Genomic DNA, 16,853 nt, shown 5'->3' with positions numbered 1-16,853 from the left:
ATAATGTAAAACAGCAAATCAATAAATAATCAAATAAACTCGCAGTGCTATGTTTATTTGATTATTTATTGATTTGCTACTTACAGTGATATATACAACTTATAATAATGATTAGATAAAAGTGTTTGTATTTTTCTACGTATTTTGATGTGTTATTGATGCAAAATCTTGTCTAATCTAAATTATTCACACACGCAATAATGAAACATTTTAAATTGTTATAATTCTAAGTTCTATAATACTGTGCATTGTTTTAAGTTTTTATACTGTGCATTAGTAAATATACTGTGCATTATTATTGTGCAATCTTTTGTGCTTCTCAAAACAAAACGACTAATATTAATTTTTAATATTTGATTATTGAAAGTAGAAAAAATGTAAAGAAATGTGGAAAGTAAAGAAATGTGGAAAATGTTTTAGAATTTAATTAATACCTATTTGATAAATAAACACAAAGTTCTTTATGGTCGAAACGCAAATTTTGAAAATTTAAAAAAAACGGCTTAAACGGCTTATTACTCAATAATGGTTTTTCTTAACACCCCCCCCCCCCGCCCCTCCGCAAACGAACAATTTTCTGTGGATAAACAAAAAAACGACATGAAAACAGTCTAAGTATGCTTGATTGAATTACCCGTTTTGTTTTGTTTAGAAAAATTAATAAACTGGGTTCTTTGCTAAAGTATATTAATTTTTTAAGTTTCATATAAATTTATTAAGTTTTCCATTCTATTCTTTTGAAAAGAATTTTTAAAAATGTGGAATACATTACATTAAAAAAGCTCTCAAATTCTTGTTAGAATAATTATTGCTTTGATAGATTTAGTAGTATTCAGAAAGGCTTTTATCAAAACTGGGATTTCGAAACCATTTAATTAATTAACCTGATAAGTATTATTTATGTAAATGGCACCAACACCACACTGATGATTACAAACTTTTCTTAACCACTAATAATGAACTTAAATACATTTTTAAATGGTTCAAATGTATAAATTAACGTTAAATACTAACGAAACTAAATAGATTCATTCCCTCTCAAAAAAACGTTCTCTACCTAATATTATGCCTCAAATTTCTATTGACTGTAAAAAAAAGAGATTCTGTTATAAGATTCCTAGGTGTTTATCTTGATGAGAATATTACTTGGAAAAACCATATTAATTATGTAAGCACCAAAGTTTCTAAAAATATTGGTATTTGTATGAAACCCGACCTTACTTATAACCAGTGACGAATCCAGGAGGAAGGGGGGGGGGGGGGAGGGGGAAAAGTTATGCATTCCACACCCACCCACTTCTACTTCCCCCCTCCACCAAAATATAAAAGTCCTATAATATCTTAGAAATGGAAGACCTTTTTTTAGGAGACGCAATTAGGATACAAAAATATTTCAACATCCCCCCTCCCCTACCGAAAATTCCTGTTTATAACAGATTTATAAAATTTATTATTATGGTTTTTTTTTGTACCGATTTATTATTATGGATTATTATAGATTTATTATTACAGATCTGTGATTATTATTATTGCAGATTCGTGATTATTATTATGGATTCATTATAACAGATTTATTATTATCGTGTTTCTTTTGATTTATATTTATAGTTGTCATAGTATGATTTATTGTACTATTTTGTTATTAAAATTGTAAAAGGTTCTTATGATAAGATCATTATGATCTTCTGTCAGAAGCCTTATTTGTTCTTGTAAAATTTGGTACTTATTTTACGACAAATGTAAACAGAAAAAAGAAATTAGTAACTATCAATACTTTAATTATCGATATTTATTAATTAAATAGTAAGTATCATTTTTTTTATTGTATGTATATTACACCGTTCAAAAAATGTAGTAATAAATATTTCCAAGACCGGGGCAAAAAGAAAACAATTGAATATGAAATCTGGGCTCAGTGCTAAAAATAAAAAATTTTGGGTTTGATGTTAAATGTGTTCTATGTCCCAAACACTACACGGATTAAGTAATACTCACTGCAGAGGTAGTTACTACTTCCTCATATTTACTATGGAATTAATTATTACTTCCACAGTGAACATCAATTATCTATCCCGGTTTTTACTGTTTAGTGTTTGGCACATACACCACATTTTAACGTTAAACCAAAAGTTTTAATTATTGGCACTTAAATTTTATATTCTGTCTTCAATAGTATTCTTAACATTTAGCCATGTAGTTTGAACTTTTACATAACAAACATTTATCTTATAAGACATAGGGAAAAACGGGGCAACATGGCGAAGGAGGCAAGATGACGAACTGCTTCGCCTCATCAAACCATTCAATAAAATAATTTAAATAGGTTCAATAAAATAATTCAAATAATTTAACAAATTTTTTTTAATTTGAAAAAAAAAAAAAGACCTATATAAACAACAACTATATAATAGCATTTGAACATTGCCCTCTATTGGTTTTGTTCACAAGTCTATTTTTACGATTTTATATATTTATATATATATATATATAAATTAGTAAAAAACAATTATCTAACTTTTTTCTTCTACATGAAGTTTCACCATTGCTGGATCATCAGGAAGAGTTATTGCTCTGTTCTTTAAGAACATTGAGCACTCTATTTGTAAAATACACTGACATAATTTACATATATATATATATATATATATATATATATATATATATATATATATATATATATATATATATATAAATATATATATATATATATAAACATCTTTTCATATCTTAAAATATTAGAAACCTTTACTTTGATATATATATATATATATATATATATATATATATATATATATATATATATATATATATATATATATATATACACACACACATATACCTTTGATTAAACGCAGTTTAACATAATTGCAATTAAAACAGTCTGTTTAGCTTGTCTGTTTTTTGCGTTGGTAACGTGGTTACGTTACGTAAGTTTACGTCAGAACTTTTTTGCAGTTATAAAACAAGTTAAATAGAAAATACAAGCTAAATTTTCAAATTTTTGTGTAAATTTGATTTTAAACGTGAAATGGTAGAGGTTTTACAAACAAAAACATTTTTTGATGTTTCTACAACTTAACCTCCATTCTAAAAAAATTTGTTTAATTCTTTGACACGTTGTCGGATGCTGACATGAACCGTGCAAAGCGTGTTGGATCATTTTGGATTTATTCGAAAAATTGACTGAAGTTTTAGAAATGACGGTTCATACAAAAATCTGTGGTTCTCCTTCGGCGGAATTAGAAATGTCGTGATTCTGCTTCCGCGGAATTAAGATTTTAGTAATTCTTTTTCAGCGGAATTAGGGATATTGTAATTCTGCTTAAGCGGAATTTGGTTTTTTATTAAACGCTGGTTGCAAATATTCAAAAAAAATTTTTTAAGCGTTTGCAAGCAGTGTTAAATGAAAAAGTTAGCGAAAAATTACTATAAAAGTTGGCAGTATAATAAAAAATATAGAAGCCCAATAAAAAATGCTGTTTTTTTAATTAAACACTATTTGCGCATGGTTGAAAAAAATACCCATTGATTTCTGAAATAGATTTAAAACAATTTTACAAAGCAAACAAAGCTTTTTCTCGATAAATTTCGAAATCTCGACAAACTTTTTTTGATAAACTTGTTTCTTTTTCATTTTACTGAGCCTACTTTCCATTTAAAAAACGTTTATTTCATTTGAAGTCATCTTATTTCCATTCCATTTTCTTGAATTTTGTTTCTAAAAATAAATAAATTTACTTATTTAAAATATAAAACCGTTTATAAATGGCTTTTATCATTTTTCTATAAATGACTATCTTTCGATAGATGGCAATTATCTTTCTATACATGGCAACTATCTTTCTATACATGGCAATTATCTTTCTAATTATCTTTCTGCACATGTAGAGGCGATTCTATGGGGAAAGGAGGGGGAAGGGGTGTGTGTGTCATACCCCCTTCGCCTAAAGAAGGCAATTTTAAAGTTAGTCGGTTTTTTGAGGAACATAGTCGGGTATTCGAGACATTTGATCGGATGAATTTTAGTTTTAAAGGTCTTTTTTTTTTAAATTAGGCAGTCGGTATTTTAAGGATTTGCACCCCCTCCCACTTTCCTCATTTTATTCCAGTTGCCCCAGTATATTTAACAATGTGCACTTGCTTTTATTTAAAAATTGAATTTTTATTAGTTTTCGTAATTTGAGCAAATTAAGAACTCTTTAATTTACTTATTGACAATTATCAAAAGAAACACTAACGCATATCTGAATTTTTAGTACATATATATAATGGTATGTGTGTGTCTGCGTGTGTGTGAGTATTATAATTTTTGGTTATTTTAGGTGACAACAATAAGTTTCAAGTTTCAATTAAACAATTTAAAATTTGACATTCATTCTTAATTCCATATTATACTGAAATAACAACATTCAAAAAAATTGCATTTTTTTACAACATTCAAAACATATTTTGCCTTATTTTTACACAAATACCTTCACAGACGTTTTTTAAACGTCTTTTGAACGCTTTTTTACGTAAGAATGTTTAGAAGACGTTTAAAAGACATTTAAAATACATTTAGAATGTAACTTTTAAAAACAAATGCCCGCTGGGACACCTTTCAGTGAAAATTAATATAATTAAAAAAAAAACAAGTATCTGAACTAAAAAAGTATATGATAAAACTGGTTTTTAAAATCAGGGCATCATTATATTATTAGAACATTTATTTTGGAAAGAAGTATTATTTGTTACGTAAATCGTTTATTTGTTAGGATTAATTTTTTCGGTATAAGCATTTGGTTACGCAATTTCCCGAAAAACTTTTTCTATGTTTTTTTAATATTACTTTAACAAATCTCTTTTGTTTTTTTGATGTAACATATTTCTTATAAAGTATTTCACGCAGTAAACCTTAAAGTATGTAGAAATTACAAACTGCTAAATAATAGTAAATTCGGACCAACCAGGTTTTTGCTTTTTACTTATTGGTGTATTTTTATTGGTGCCAATACGTAACACATTGTTCGCAAACTTTCCTTAATTAAATTTCTTCAGTGTAAGCATTTTTTAAAGCTTGCCAGTTACAGCATTATTAGTAGAGACAAAACGCCTAATCAAGCTGGCTCTCATAATAATATAACAGGGAAACTGTCTACTATATATGTATAAAAAAAAACAAACAATAGGCATCTTAGAGAAACTCAATTGTTCAAATCTATCATATAAACATGTTGGTGATGCAAGTTTCTCATCCTTTCTGCAAATGGTTGAGTTTCTCAAAGCGTGCAACTCAACTATTTACAGAAAAGATGAGGGGAATGATGACCCACTGTTTTTTCCTTTTGTTTTTCTGCAATCGAAATTCAAGACACAAGATGAAAGATGTAGCTACTTGATTTATCAACTAGGGCTCTTTAGAAAAGAACCACTAAAGAGAGACGACTAAAATTTCACAAGAAGAAAAGCAAAAAGAGATGTACTACCAAACATTTTAGGTAATAGGTTGCCACATATGCAAACAATCAATCTTAAGAAAAATCTGTGCAAATAGCATAAGATTTGATTGCTAAAGTAAATGCAATAACAGGAGGAACCATCAAAGTTTAAAAATCAAAGGGTGGACGACCACTGAGAGTTACACCAGATATATTTCAGTTTTTTTTTTTTTAATCTTCATTTCCAACAAGGCAGCAAGCAATCACTATTAGAGTTGGAAGTAACTGGAAGTGTAAAGATGAAGTTTATAAAGCAAGATAACAAAGACGATATGAATCAGGAAAACAAGAAGAAGGGAGCGAATTCTAAAGAACTGATGTTCGAGGAAAAAAACTAGACAAATAAGAATTTTTGGAGCACTTATGAAACAGTCACAGTAAAAGGATGAGACTTAACTAAATGGGAAGTAAAATGAGAAAGAATTTTCGTAAATAGCACAAGAGACGCAAGCTATTTAGAACACCACCCATTATAGTATTTATAGAAAAGAGAAAGAGAAGCAACATAACGACAATATGACAATGGTTGAAAGTTGGCTGCAAGCAGATACGACAATACTTATAATGCGTTTTTTCACATTATCTAAATGAGAAAGAGCATCCTTTGAAGATATGCTCCAGATTATCCAACAGTATTTCATACATGGCCAGATTTAAGACTTAAAGCGATAAAAAAAAGAATCTGAAGTAAGAAAGTGGCGAACCCGATAAAGAGATGCAACCTTAGCAGATGCTAATTTTGCAACGGATATGATATATGGTTTCCAAAAAAGATTAAAAGTAAGAATTAATCCTAGAAGACGAAGGGTATATGACTCATTGCAAACATTACTGTTCATAAATATAAAGAAAGAAGACCAAGATTGTTGCAACAGCGAAAAAAAGTTCACCAACCACTAAGAGCCCCATGCTGTAGTAGAAGTGAGATCCTTTTCAAGCTCAAATGTCCCCTCCAAGCAATCAGAGAGTGTTGGCTTCTTATCAAGACAAGAATAAATGGTAGTATCAGCAGCAAACAATCCCACTCAGATGTGAGAATGTAAATTAAAAAAGTATAGGGCCAAGGATAGAACTTAGAGGAACCCCTGAAGTTACAAGAAATAAAGAAGAGTAATGTCCATAGAGTACAACTTTTATACTACGATTGGCAAGAAAAGATTCAATAATCTTAAAGATGCCACATGATACACTGTAAAATAAGAGCTTATGGAGAAGACCGTCATGCCAAACTTTATCAAACGCTTTAGAAATGTTGAGAGCGATAACATTTCCACATCTATCTAATGCACAATAAAGCCTATCAGCGGGAAGGCTAAAAATTTCAACTAAAGGCCATCATGGAGAAAATCACAGAAAGAGTCCCAGCCAACTTTAAGAGGTGCTATGATAGGGGGATTCAAAAGATGAAGAAGAATGAGAATAGTTTTAGAAAGATCGAATCGTGATCAGAAGCACCTAAAGATGAATGTGGAGAAACTGAGCACTGATTAGGATCAGAAATAAGAAACAACTCGAGTAGAGATGCTAAATGATTTGGCTTGCCTGGAAAGTGAGTTGGAAAGTTGACTATTTTGTTACAGATTCAGAAGAGCAAAAGTTGTGGACATTAACACCTGCAGGATCACTCACACTAGAATCAAGCAATTCAGTGTGATGAGCATTAAAGTAAAAACAACAACAATATTGGCTGAGGATAAAGAGAAAGGGCGTAGTCAATTTGATCAGAAATAACATCGAGGTGAAGGAGATCAGTCTAGAACAAAGAGAAAGGTTATAGAGTGAAGCTTTGCTAAACGAAAGCACATAAATAAAAAAATAGTCAGTAGATTCAAACCTAGTATACAGACAAATTGGAAAATTCTTATGAATTTAAACGCCTAGTCCAAGCATGTGACATTTTGGAAATAAAAAACAAACAAAGAGGAAGTAGGTCTGGTGAACTTTCTAAAAGATAAGACTCAACAAAAGAAAAGTTACTTCGATGACCGCGAATATTAGTGAATGATAGATTTAGAGAACTAGGTGATGATGATGGTTTTTTGTGTTTTATAGTTTTTGATACTTTAGTCATTTTTTAAATTGTTAAAGAACTTGACTCGAACCACAGATAGTACTCAGTACACTATCTAATAGTCTGAGCAATTGCCACATTACTTTTAATAAACCCTAAGCAGTAAAAGGGCTCCTAATGGGGCCTCAACAATGCACACCAAAAGTGCGAACAAGGACATCATCCATGCACAACGTGGCACTCATGGTTAGCACTCTGATGTTTTACAGCTGTTGATGGAATCAGCCTCTCTTAAAGCTACCATAGAGTTTGGAAAACCTGACTACCAGCCAATCTCAGAACCATAAAACTGAGTTTTAGAGCTGTACCCTCATTAGGAATTATAAGAATAAGTTGCCTAGTCGTAAAAACAGAGGCACAATAAGAACCCATGCAATGAGTAAAGAAGATCCAGCATTCAAAATCCTAAACTGGAAACATGTGATGATATAAGTAAAGGCAATTTTTTTTCAATTAGATAATGAAATAAGAAGAAAGAAGTTCTTATAAATTGAAAATAAAAGATTTTCTCTTATAAAATAATTAAAAAAAAAAAAAAAATCAGAATTTAAACGATGATGATGATTTGGATGATGACGGTGATAATGATGGAGGATGATGATTCTGAATGTTGAATGATTAACAAAGTTTTATTTTTTCTAGTTTATTTTTTAATTAAAAAAATCAAAAAGTTGTTAATTTTATCGAGAACTTTGAAAAATAGAGGATCCATTTTTGAAAAATTATTAGTTTCTGTTTTTTTTGTTTTTTCTAAAATATAAAAAATAATTTTATAAAATACTTTTTTTTAAAAAAAGTTGAGTTTGAGAAATCAAGAAAAAAATTTAAAAAAAAATCATATATTATGATAAAATTGTTTAATAATTTGTGAAACAACAATATTTTTTTAAAATTTTAAAAAAAGATCTGAAGGTTGAGAAACAATATAAATATTATTTGTATCAGTTGCTCTTGACAATGCAGTATCAAATAGATGAGGCGTATTTTGATGAATAGTGTTTATATATATTACACATTTCAGTAAAGTTAATCCTTGCACTTGATGAACAATTGCACTAAACGCTAACATAAACGGATATCCCATTACTTCTGCAATAATTCCACAGTGTGAAGTCATACATTGTCTAAGCAAGGAGGAATTTTTAAAAATTATTTATGCATAGTTTTTAAAACAATGACATTAGTTTCTACATCAATTACAGTGGCAAGAGTTCCATTATTTATATCAAATTAAAAACTGGTATGTTACATTTTCTTGAAACTTCTTTAGGTGTTTGAAAAGGCCATGGTTCATCCATTTCATGTTATCTTTTTATAATGAGCTTTGCTTGGAAATGATGAGCTTGGAAATGAAAATTTTTGCTTGGCGCACGTAGGAAATGGAAATTATTATAATTTTCAACTTCTTTACATGTGAAACAATTTTTTTATGAAAAGCAATCTTTTTGAAAAACTCATTTTTCAAGAAATTCTTGGAGTATTTATTTGTCCAATACGAATAAAATTTAAATGAGTTTGATGTTCAGCATCATTTTTTTGTCTAAAATAATCAGTTAAAATTATATTTTCAAATTGACATTGTTTCCAAAAAGGATGTTAAAAAATAAAATTACTTTTTACTGGAGGCAATTGATAAAAATCACCAGCTACAACAACACAACATTCACCAAAAAGTTCACAGTTTTGATGAACAAATTCAAATAAAAAATGAACTAGTTCTATAGTCTCTCCATTAATCATTAAAATTTTCTCAATAATTAATAAATCAACAGATTTTAATTGAAATTTAACTTCTTCACTGCTAGACTGGCCAATCTTATTATATTTTGGCCTAATTGTGGAACAATAACAAATAACCTACAAAAATGTTTAAAAAAAAAAGTTCAAAGACTGTATTATTGATTGTACTGAAGTTTTTATTGCATGAAAAATTTTTTAACTTTATAATAACAAACTTGGTTTAGTTACAAACATATTGATACCATTAAATTTGTAAATAAAAAAAAAAGCAATTAGTTTATTATCTGCTAGCTGGAGTGGTTGTGTATCACACAGATTACTATATCAATATGAACTTTTATCAGAAGTTTAAACCTAGTGGCTATATACTTGCTGACAAAGTGTACTGATTCCTATTGCTTACTACTGTTATTCGATAAATATTGTGTTTCTTTTATGTAAAATAATTTGACTGTATCTTTAGGTTACCATATTTATTAATTTGCTAAATAAAGTCTTCTATACCAGCATGAGCTTTAATTTACTACTATTAATTCACTACATAGAAGATTCGATATTAAAGATGCTATCAGGGTAACATTAAAAATTATACCTTTTACATAAGAATTATCTGGAGGCAAAGTAATCTAGACAGCTTTCTAATGTTTGCATACATGTGAATAGAGGAATTTAATGTATAAAATGTTTCCCATTATTTATATGACTGTGTAAATCACTCAATTTATTGGATAAAACCATGGTTAATATAATAATGCATCTGTTTGTCTTAATATGGGTGTAGTTAATTAATGTAAACCTATATTATCAGCGTGGCCAGCAAATTTTCATGTTCATTTTCCATGAATTTTCCAAAACTCTTATAAAAATTATCTGATTTTCCAATGAAATCAATCAAAATTCCTTGACTTTTGCAAAACTTATTTAATACTCTAAATTTAATTTAATTTTTGAAAGCAAAAAACACTTGTTTGTGTGTTCTTTTATAAAGTTTTAATGTTTTCTGCATACAAGTATGCGAATGCAAGTTGTTTATAAAAATATGTGACGCTGCATGGCAAGTCATCAGCATGTTTAAGGGTATTTTTAGGCCAAGACTCCTAATTACCACAAATAGCAAAGTTTTCTTTAATGGCATCAGCACAAATGCACATTAGTTTAGAACTAGAATCATGCCTGAAAGTAACTTAAAGTATTTTATGATGTAATGAAAGCAACCTGGAGTAATTCAAATTTTAAGAAGTATTAAAAAGTAACCTGAAAGTATTTCATACATCAAAAAAAGTTAAGAAGTTAATTTTAAACATGTAACCTAATGGTTCCTAATGATTAGGTTTTGTGTTTAATAGTTTCTTATTACCTCTTCCAAGGATCAGGATGAACTTTTTGCAAAAAACTTTTCTTCTAATTCAACTCTTAAATCTTATGGTCATACTCTTCCTTTCATTCTTCATTCAACAAGTTAACCCATTGCTAGATATTCAAATCACTCCAGCATCTTCATTTCCAGTAACTTCTGGGGTACACCAAGTGTCTAACCTTGATCCTGTTTTATTTCCTATCTTCACCAGCAATCTTCCTAACAATCTTGTATCTAAAGTAGCTCTATTTGCTGACAACTCAACTTAATACTCTCGTCTTGACAAAAAGTCTACTCTTTTTTATCTCTTGAACAAGTAGCTGATCTCAAATCTGATTTCAATTCTATAACAGATTGAGGTTTGCAGAGGCTTGTGAACTATAACTGCAACAAAACACAGTTATTTATTGCAAACAACTATTGAAATCTGTCAACATATATTGATAAATAGCAACCCTATCACTGAGTCATCACATTTATGTCTTTTTGGTTTATCATTTACTATTGAACTCTTATAGAAACCTTATACACAATCATTTGCTTAGTTAGAATTTGCTAAGGTCGTTTCTCTCTATCATGCCATTTTCTTACTCCTAATTTCTGACGTAGTTCACCATTCTCTACCTAAAATTCTCCTATTCTTCCCTGAATACTGTCATCATATTTGAATACTGTCATCATATTTGAATTTTGAACTTTTTTCTTTAAATACTATCATGGTCACTGCACTAAGGAGCTATTATCTCTAGTTCTATCAACCAAAATTCATTTTCATTAAACTCGCCATTCAGCAGAGCCTCATCCTTTTGCTGCATCTGTCCTTGGATTCTATAAAAACTTTTATTCGTCTGGTAACCCATACTTCAACTATTTGGAACTCTCTCCCATCTTTATGTTTTTCTGACTCATACAACTTTTTAAGTCTTCTGTCAACCGTTTCCTTGCTCTATAACTTTATTCTTTGTTTTCTAATAATTCCCAACTTAATAGTGGTTTCTTGCAGCTTTGTGGTAGTGGTTTCTTGCAGCTTTGTTTTTTTTTAATACAAAAAAAAAAAAAAAAAAAAAAAAAAAAAAAAAAAAAAAAATTTTTTAGATTTAACATTTAAAATGTTTAATTTGTTTCAATGTTTACCTCCAAAAAAAAATTGACAGCAAGAAATACTAAAAACAATCAATTATATAATGTTTGTATTTTAGTGATCAAACAAAAACATAGTAGAATGCAACATACTAAAAATACCCCAAAAACATAAGAAATGTTTTGAGACAATTGAGTAAAGATTTGGTTCATTTTAACATGAAAATTGAAATTCTTTTACTTTTACCAAATAGGATTCAATAATGATTGACTAATCTGGAATGTAACACTAAAATATTTAATGTCAACAATCAAATTTTAGGTTTCCTTAATCAAAGAACTTCTAACATTAAAATTTTTGAGTGGAAAGAAATTCAAATATGAACTAAAATTTTTAACATAAACATCAAGTTTATATATAATTTCAACCAATTGTATTTTGAGTAAATAGAAAACAACACGCTTCTAAATTAATATTGTATTTTTTCCTGAACATAAACTGAACTGGTATAACATTTCAAGTACAAATTGAGTTTCACTGAAATAACTTAACAATTTGATTTAATGTAGTTTTAAGTTTTATCTTTACATTATCTCTGTACATGAAAATTGTAAACTGAAAATAGTTGAGTTACTATTATATGTATTAATACACAAAGACAAAAAGCAAGCAAAAAGAAAAATGCTTTGATATTTCTCCACAGTGCATGGTATATTCTCCATAGTGCATGGTATACAGCTGATTTGCTTAGGTTAGATAATTATTAATTTAAAATTTAATGTAAACTATAAAACTATTTATAATTATGAAAAACTTATTTTTAAAATTAATGCAAAAAATTTTTTTGTTAATATACATATCTTTAAATTTTTTCAAAAATTTAAAAATATGTATATTAACAAAATTTATTAAGATAATATGTACAATCAGAAACATATAGAGATAATAAGTACAATCAGAAATTTATTGAGATAATAAACCCAATTAGAAACTAATTGATATAATAAGTAAAACCATAAACTTATTGAGATAATAATTAAAACCATAAACTTATTGAGATAATAAGTAAAACTTATTGAGATAATAAATAATATTAAAAACCTATTGATATTATAATAGAAATAGAAAATTATTGAGATAAGTACAATCAGATATCGTTTACTTTTTAAAAAAAAAAAATGGTAATAAAATCTCATGAATGTAAAAATATATGTAAAAGATTAATTTTTAAGAAAAATTACCTAGCTGCTTTGAATATGAATCTAACTTGTAAGCTGTTTGCTCTAATGTATTAACACTCTCCTCCAATAAATCAATCTGTATCAAGTAAGGTTGAAGCAACTTATCTTGAAACAAGCAAATAAAAATGAATTCAAAAAAAAAAAAAAAGAAGATTAAAACTAAGTGCAATAAAATAAACATACATGATTCATTAAGCTCAACCATTTTTGATATTAAAGTGTTTGTTGATAATGACATTTCCTGATACTTGTCAGCTGCTAAAGTATTCATTTTGGTTAAAAGCTGGTAGTCTGAAACCGTTGCTATATTAAAAAATTAATATTAAAATAAAAAACAAAAAATTTTTTTTTTTTTTTCAAATCAAAATTTTTTTGTCAGTAAAAATGTTTTAAACAAAAATCAAAACCTGTCAACTCGCCATTGAGATAGGCTACCACTGATTCTGTCATTTGTTTACAGGATTCTTCTAAACCATCACATAAATCACCTTTCTGCTGGAATCGCAATGATTTAGATTCATTTGACATTTCAGGAGCTAAATAACAGAATGTTACAATGCATAAATAAATAACTGCATTAACATGTATGTGGAAATTGTGTTACTATGCATAAATAAATCAACTGCATTAGGAAACGCATAAAGAAATTAACTGTGTTACTATGCATATGGAAAATAACTGCATTACTATGCATAAAGCAAAAAACTGTATTACTATGTATAAAGAAAATAAGTGTGTTACTATGCATAATAAAAAAAACTGTGTTACTATAAAAAAAACCTTCAATCAAAAATCCTAGTAAGTACAGATAAAAATAAAAACACAAATTAAATTTCAATTTTTTAAGTTAAAGGATGACTGCTAGAAAAGCTATGATCAAAATAACAATGCTCTTTAGGTAAATTCTAAAGTATTCTATAATAAAAATCTTATGTGTTAGATTCACAAGTATAGTGTGTTAGATTCACAAGTATAGTGTGTTAGATTCACAAATAAAGTGTGTTATATTCACAAGTATCAGACCTTTGCGTAAGAGACATGCAGTCACATGCTTTATATGACCACACATATAATACTTTGTTTTGATAACTTGGCCATGACTCTTTGCAAGTTTTGATAATTAGCGCTTTTTAAAAATGGGCTAAAAAAAACAAAGCAAACTTAAAATAAACAATCCATAAACTAAAAAGAGAATAAAATCTAAAAAAAAAACACAAAAATTAAACTCAAAAAATAAAAATCAAAAAATGACAAAATAAATTGAATGACAAAATAAATTGAAGAAAAACCAGAAAAAATTAAAACATTTAATGTTAATTGTAAAAAAGTTAATGTAAGTGAAAGTTAAAAAACAATTTACCATAGCTCTATAATCTTTATCATTTCCTCCCATGAATAAATAGACTAACACAAGAGTAGATCAATAGTGAGGAGAGGGCTTTAAGAGCATCTGCCCCCCCTCCCCATATTTTTTTATTTTTTTAGAAATTGATTTATTTAACACAGCGCGATGTTTAAAAATGTAAGTAAATCAGGATGTTTAAAAGTGCTATGAAATTTAATACAATTTTGTGGTGCAAGTTTTAAATTTTATAAAAAATTATTAGGATAGTTAAAAAATGATTTGCAGATAACTTCAAGATTATTGTAATTATTTTGTTTTCTTATATTCTTATATATTTAGGGTGCTTTTTTCAGCAACAATATTCGATGCAAACTAAGGAACAAAACAGATGGATCTGAACTTTTTTCAGTTTCATTTTTTTATTACTTATTTTTTGAAATTTTATTTTCAGTTTTTGAGTTTAATTTTTGTGTTTTTTTTTTTTTAATTTTATTCTATTTTCAGTTTATGGATTGTTTATTTTAATTAAAGTCTTTTTTTTTTTTTAAACGCATTTTTAAAATCGATAATTATCAAAACTTGCAAAGAGCCATGGCCAAGTTGTCAAAATAAAGTATTATATGCATAGTTATATAAGTGCCATCGCACACCTCTTATGCAAAGGCCTGAGTATAGTGTGTTAGAATCACAAGTATAGCATGTTAGATTCACAAATATTCTAAAGTTACAAAAAAAAAAAATTATTGTAATCTTAAATAATATAAGTAAATCTATAAAGTACTTGGATGGGATTTATATCAAAAAACATTTTTATAACAAGAAATTAATAGTCAAAAAAGTGTCACCCCCTAATCATTTATTAAATTTTCTGTTGTATAACTTAGTAAAATTGCAGAAAAAAAAAGCCAAAAACAAACAAATTTGATTGATAGAAGTTATTCTAACTAATTTTTTTAGCAAAGTTTGTTTTCTTTTTAGGTTCTTAATAAAAAAAACTCTGGTGAAAAGATATGAAATTCATGAATCAGTAAAAAAATTGATCCTGGGACACTATAAAAGTGAAAAAGGATATAAAACTATTTCTGAAATAGTAAATGTTAAGCCTAATAGTGTAGGAAATATCATTAGAAAATATTAAAAAAATGGGTACCGTAAAAATTTGACAAGAAAAGGATGCCCAGCTAAGACTACCTTACGCATTGATAGAGAAATTATTCAAAAAGTTGAACAAGATCAAGGATTATCTTCACCAAAGCTAGCAAAAGATTTACAAACAGATCATGGTATAACTGTAAATCCTCAAACTGTTTGCAATCGCTTGAAAAATCAAGGTTTTGTAGGTAGAGTTGCTCTAAAAAAGCCTTTTTTGAGTAAAAAGAATCAAAAGAAAAGAGGGGTAAGAAATATTTGAATTGGACTATTGATCAATGGTGAAGAGTTTTATGGTCTGATGAAACAAAAATATGTTTGTTTGGTTCTTGGTTTCTCAGTCACCAGACCTAAATCCGATTGAAAATTTATGGAATCTTTTTAAAATCAAAGTAGCTGATCAAAAACCATCCAGTTTGTCACAATTAAAAGCAATTTTCATTGAGGAGTGGGAAAAATTTGAACCGCAACGGCTTAAAAACTTAGTAGATTCAATGCCTAAAAGATGCCTTGCAGTCATTAAGGCAAAAGACGCACAAATAGACTATTAATTTTATATTAGCAAAAATAATTATTTAAGGGGTTCCTAATTTTAGCGCTACGACTGTTATATACATTCTTTGAGCAAAAATAATATTCAGCAGAATTGTAATGTTGCAATCGTTAATACTTGTACACAAAGCATTTTACAAATTTTCAAAGGAGAATCGTAGTGTTGCAATAATTACAATACCAAAAAGTAACTAATTAATAAAAAAATTTAACAAACTTATGGTTTGCAAAGAGCATAATAACTTCTATTTTTTGTTATTACAAAATTCAAAAACAAAAAGTACAGTACTGCAAATTGTTATCTTTATTAGATTTGGATTATTAAAATTTTAAAAACCATAAAAAACTGGTTTTCAAAACCAGTATTGAAAACTGTAAAAACTCTAGATGGCAGCATATAAATAAATAGCAAATATTTGTTTATATCCATATATATCCAGATGTATACATAAATGCGCCTCTTACCTAATCTGCTGATTGCAGGCAGATATGGAAGCTTTTAAGTCAAGGCTAGTTCTACTGCATGTTTTTAACTATCTTGCAGTTGCTATATTAAATTGAAGTAAGTTTTTTTTATCTTTTTTACAGGAACATCTCACTTGGGAACAAATGTCTTTTTATTATTGCAAGTAATCATCGTAAAAAGATGCTTTCTGATGTTAAGCTCCATTATTCTCAGTTTACTAAAACTTGTGTCATCTTAAAAATTAGACTCTAAAGACTTATGGAAAATCTTCAACATTAACAAAGGTGTCATTTAAGTTTAAAATATATATCCTTGGGAGAGGTTATATCTTATAACCTCTCCCAAGGATAAGACAGAATTATTAGAAAAAACTT

The 16,853-nt window shown here is 28.0% G+C and overlaps 1 protein-coding gene across 1 annotated transcript in view; it reads right to left on the bottom strand.

The window, feature by feature from the left end:
* Positions 1–3,529: 3,529 nt before the first annotated feature.
* The window catches only part of LOC105844905 (biogenesis of lysosome-related organelles complex 1 subunit 2), a 14,740-nt gene continuing 1,416 nt past the window's right edge, over positions 3,530–16,853 (bottom strand). Inside the window, exons 2-5 of the mRNA XM_065795536.1 lie at positions 13,375–13,503; positions 13,151–13,270; positions 12,968–13,072; positions 3,530–3,718 (exon numbers count right to left, since the gene is read on the bottom strand). Coding sequence (XP_065651608.1) covers positions 3,687–3,718; positions 12,968–13,072; positions 13,151–13,270; positions 13,375–13,503 — 386 coding nt within the window. The 3' untranslated portion in view covers positions 3,530–3,686. The remainder of the gene's footprint in view (positions 3,719–12,967; positions 13,073–13,150; positions 13,271–13,374; positions 13,504–16,853) is intronic.

Source organism: Hydra vulgaris, chromosome 04, assembly GCF_038396675.1.
Source record: "Hydra vulgaris chromosome 04, alternate assembly HydraT2T_AEP".
Classification (NCBI taxonomy): domain Eukaryota; kingdom Metazoa; phylum Cnidaria; class Hydrozoa; order Anthoathecata; family Hydridae; genus Hydra; species Hydra vulgaris.
This window is presented reverse-complemented; position numbering and strand designations above follow the sequence as displayed.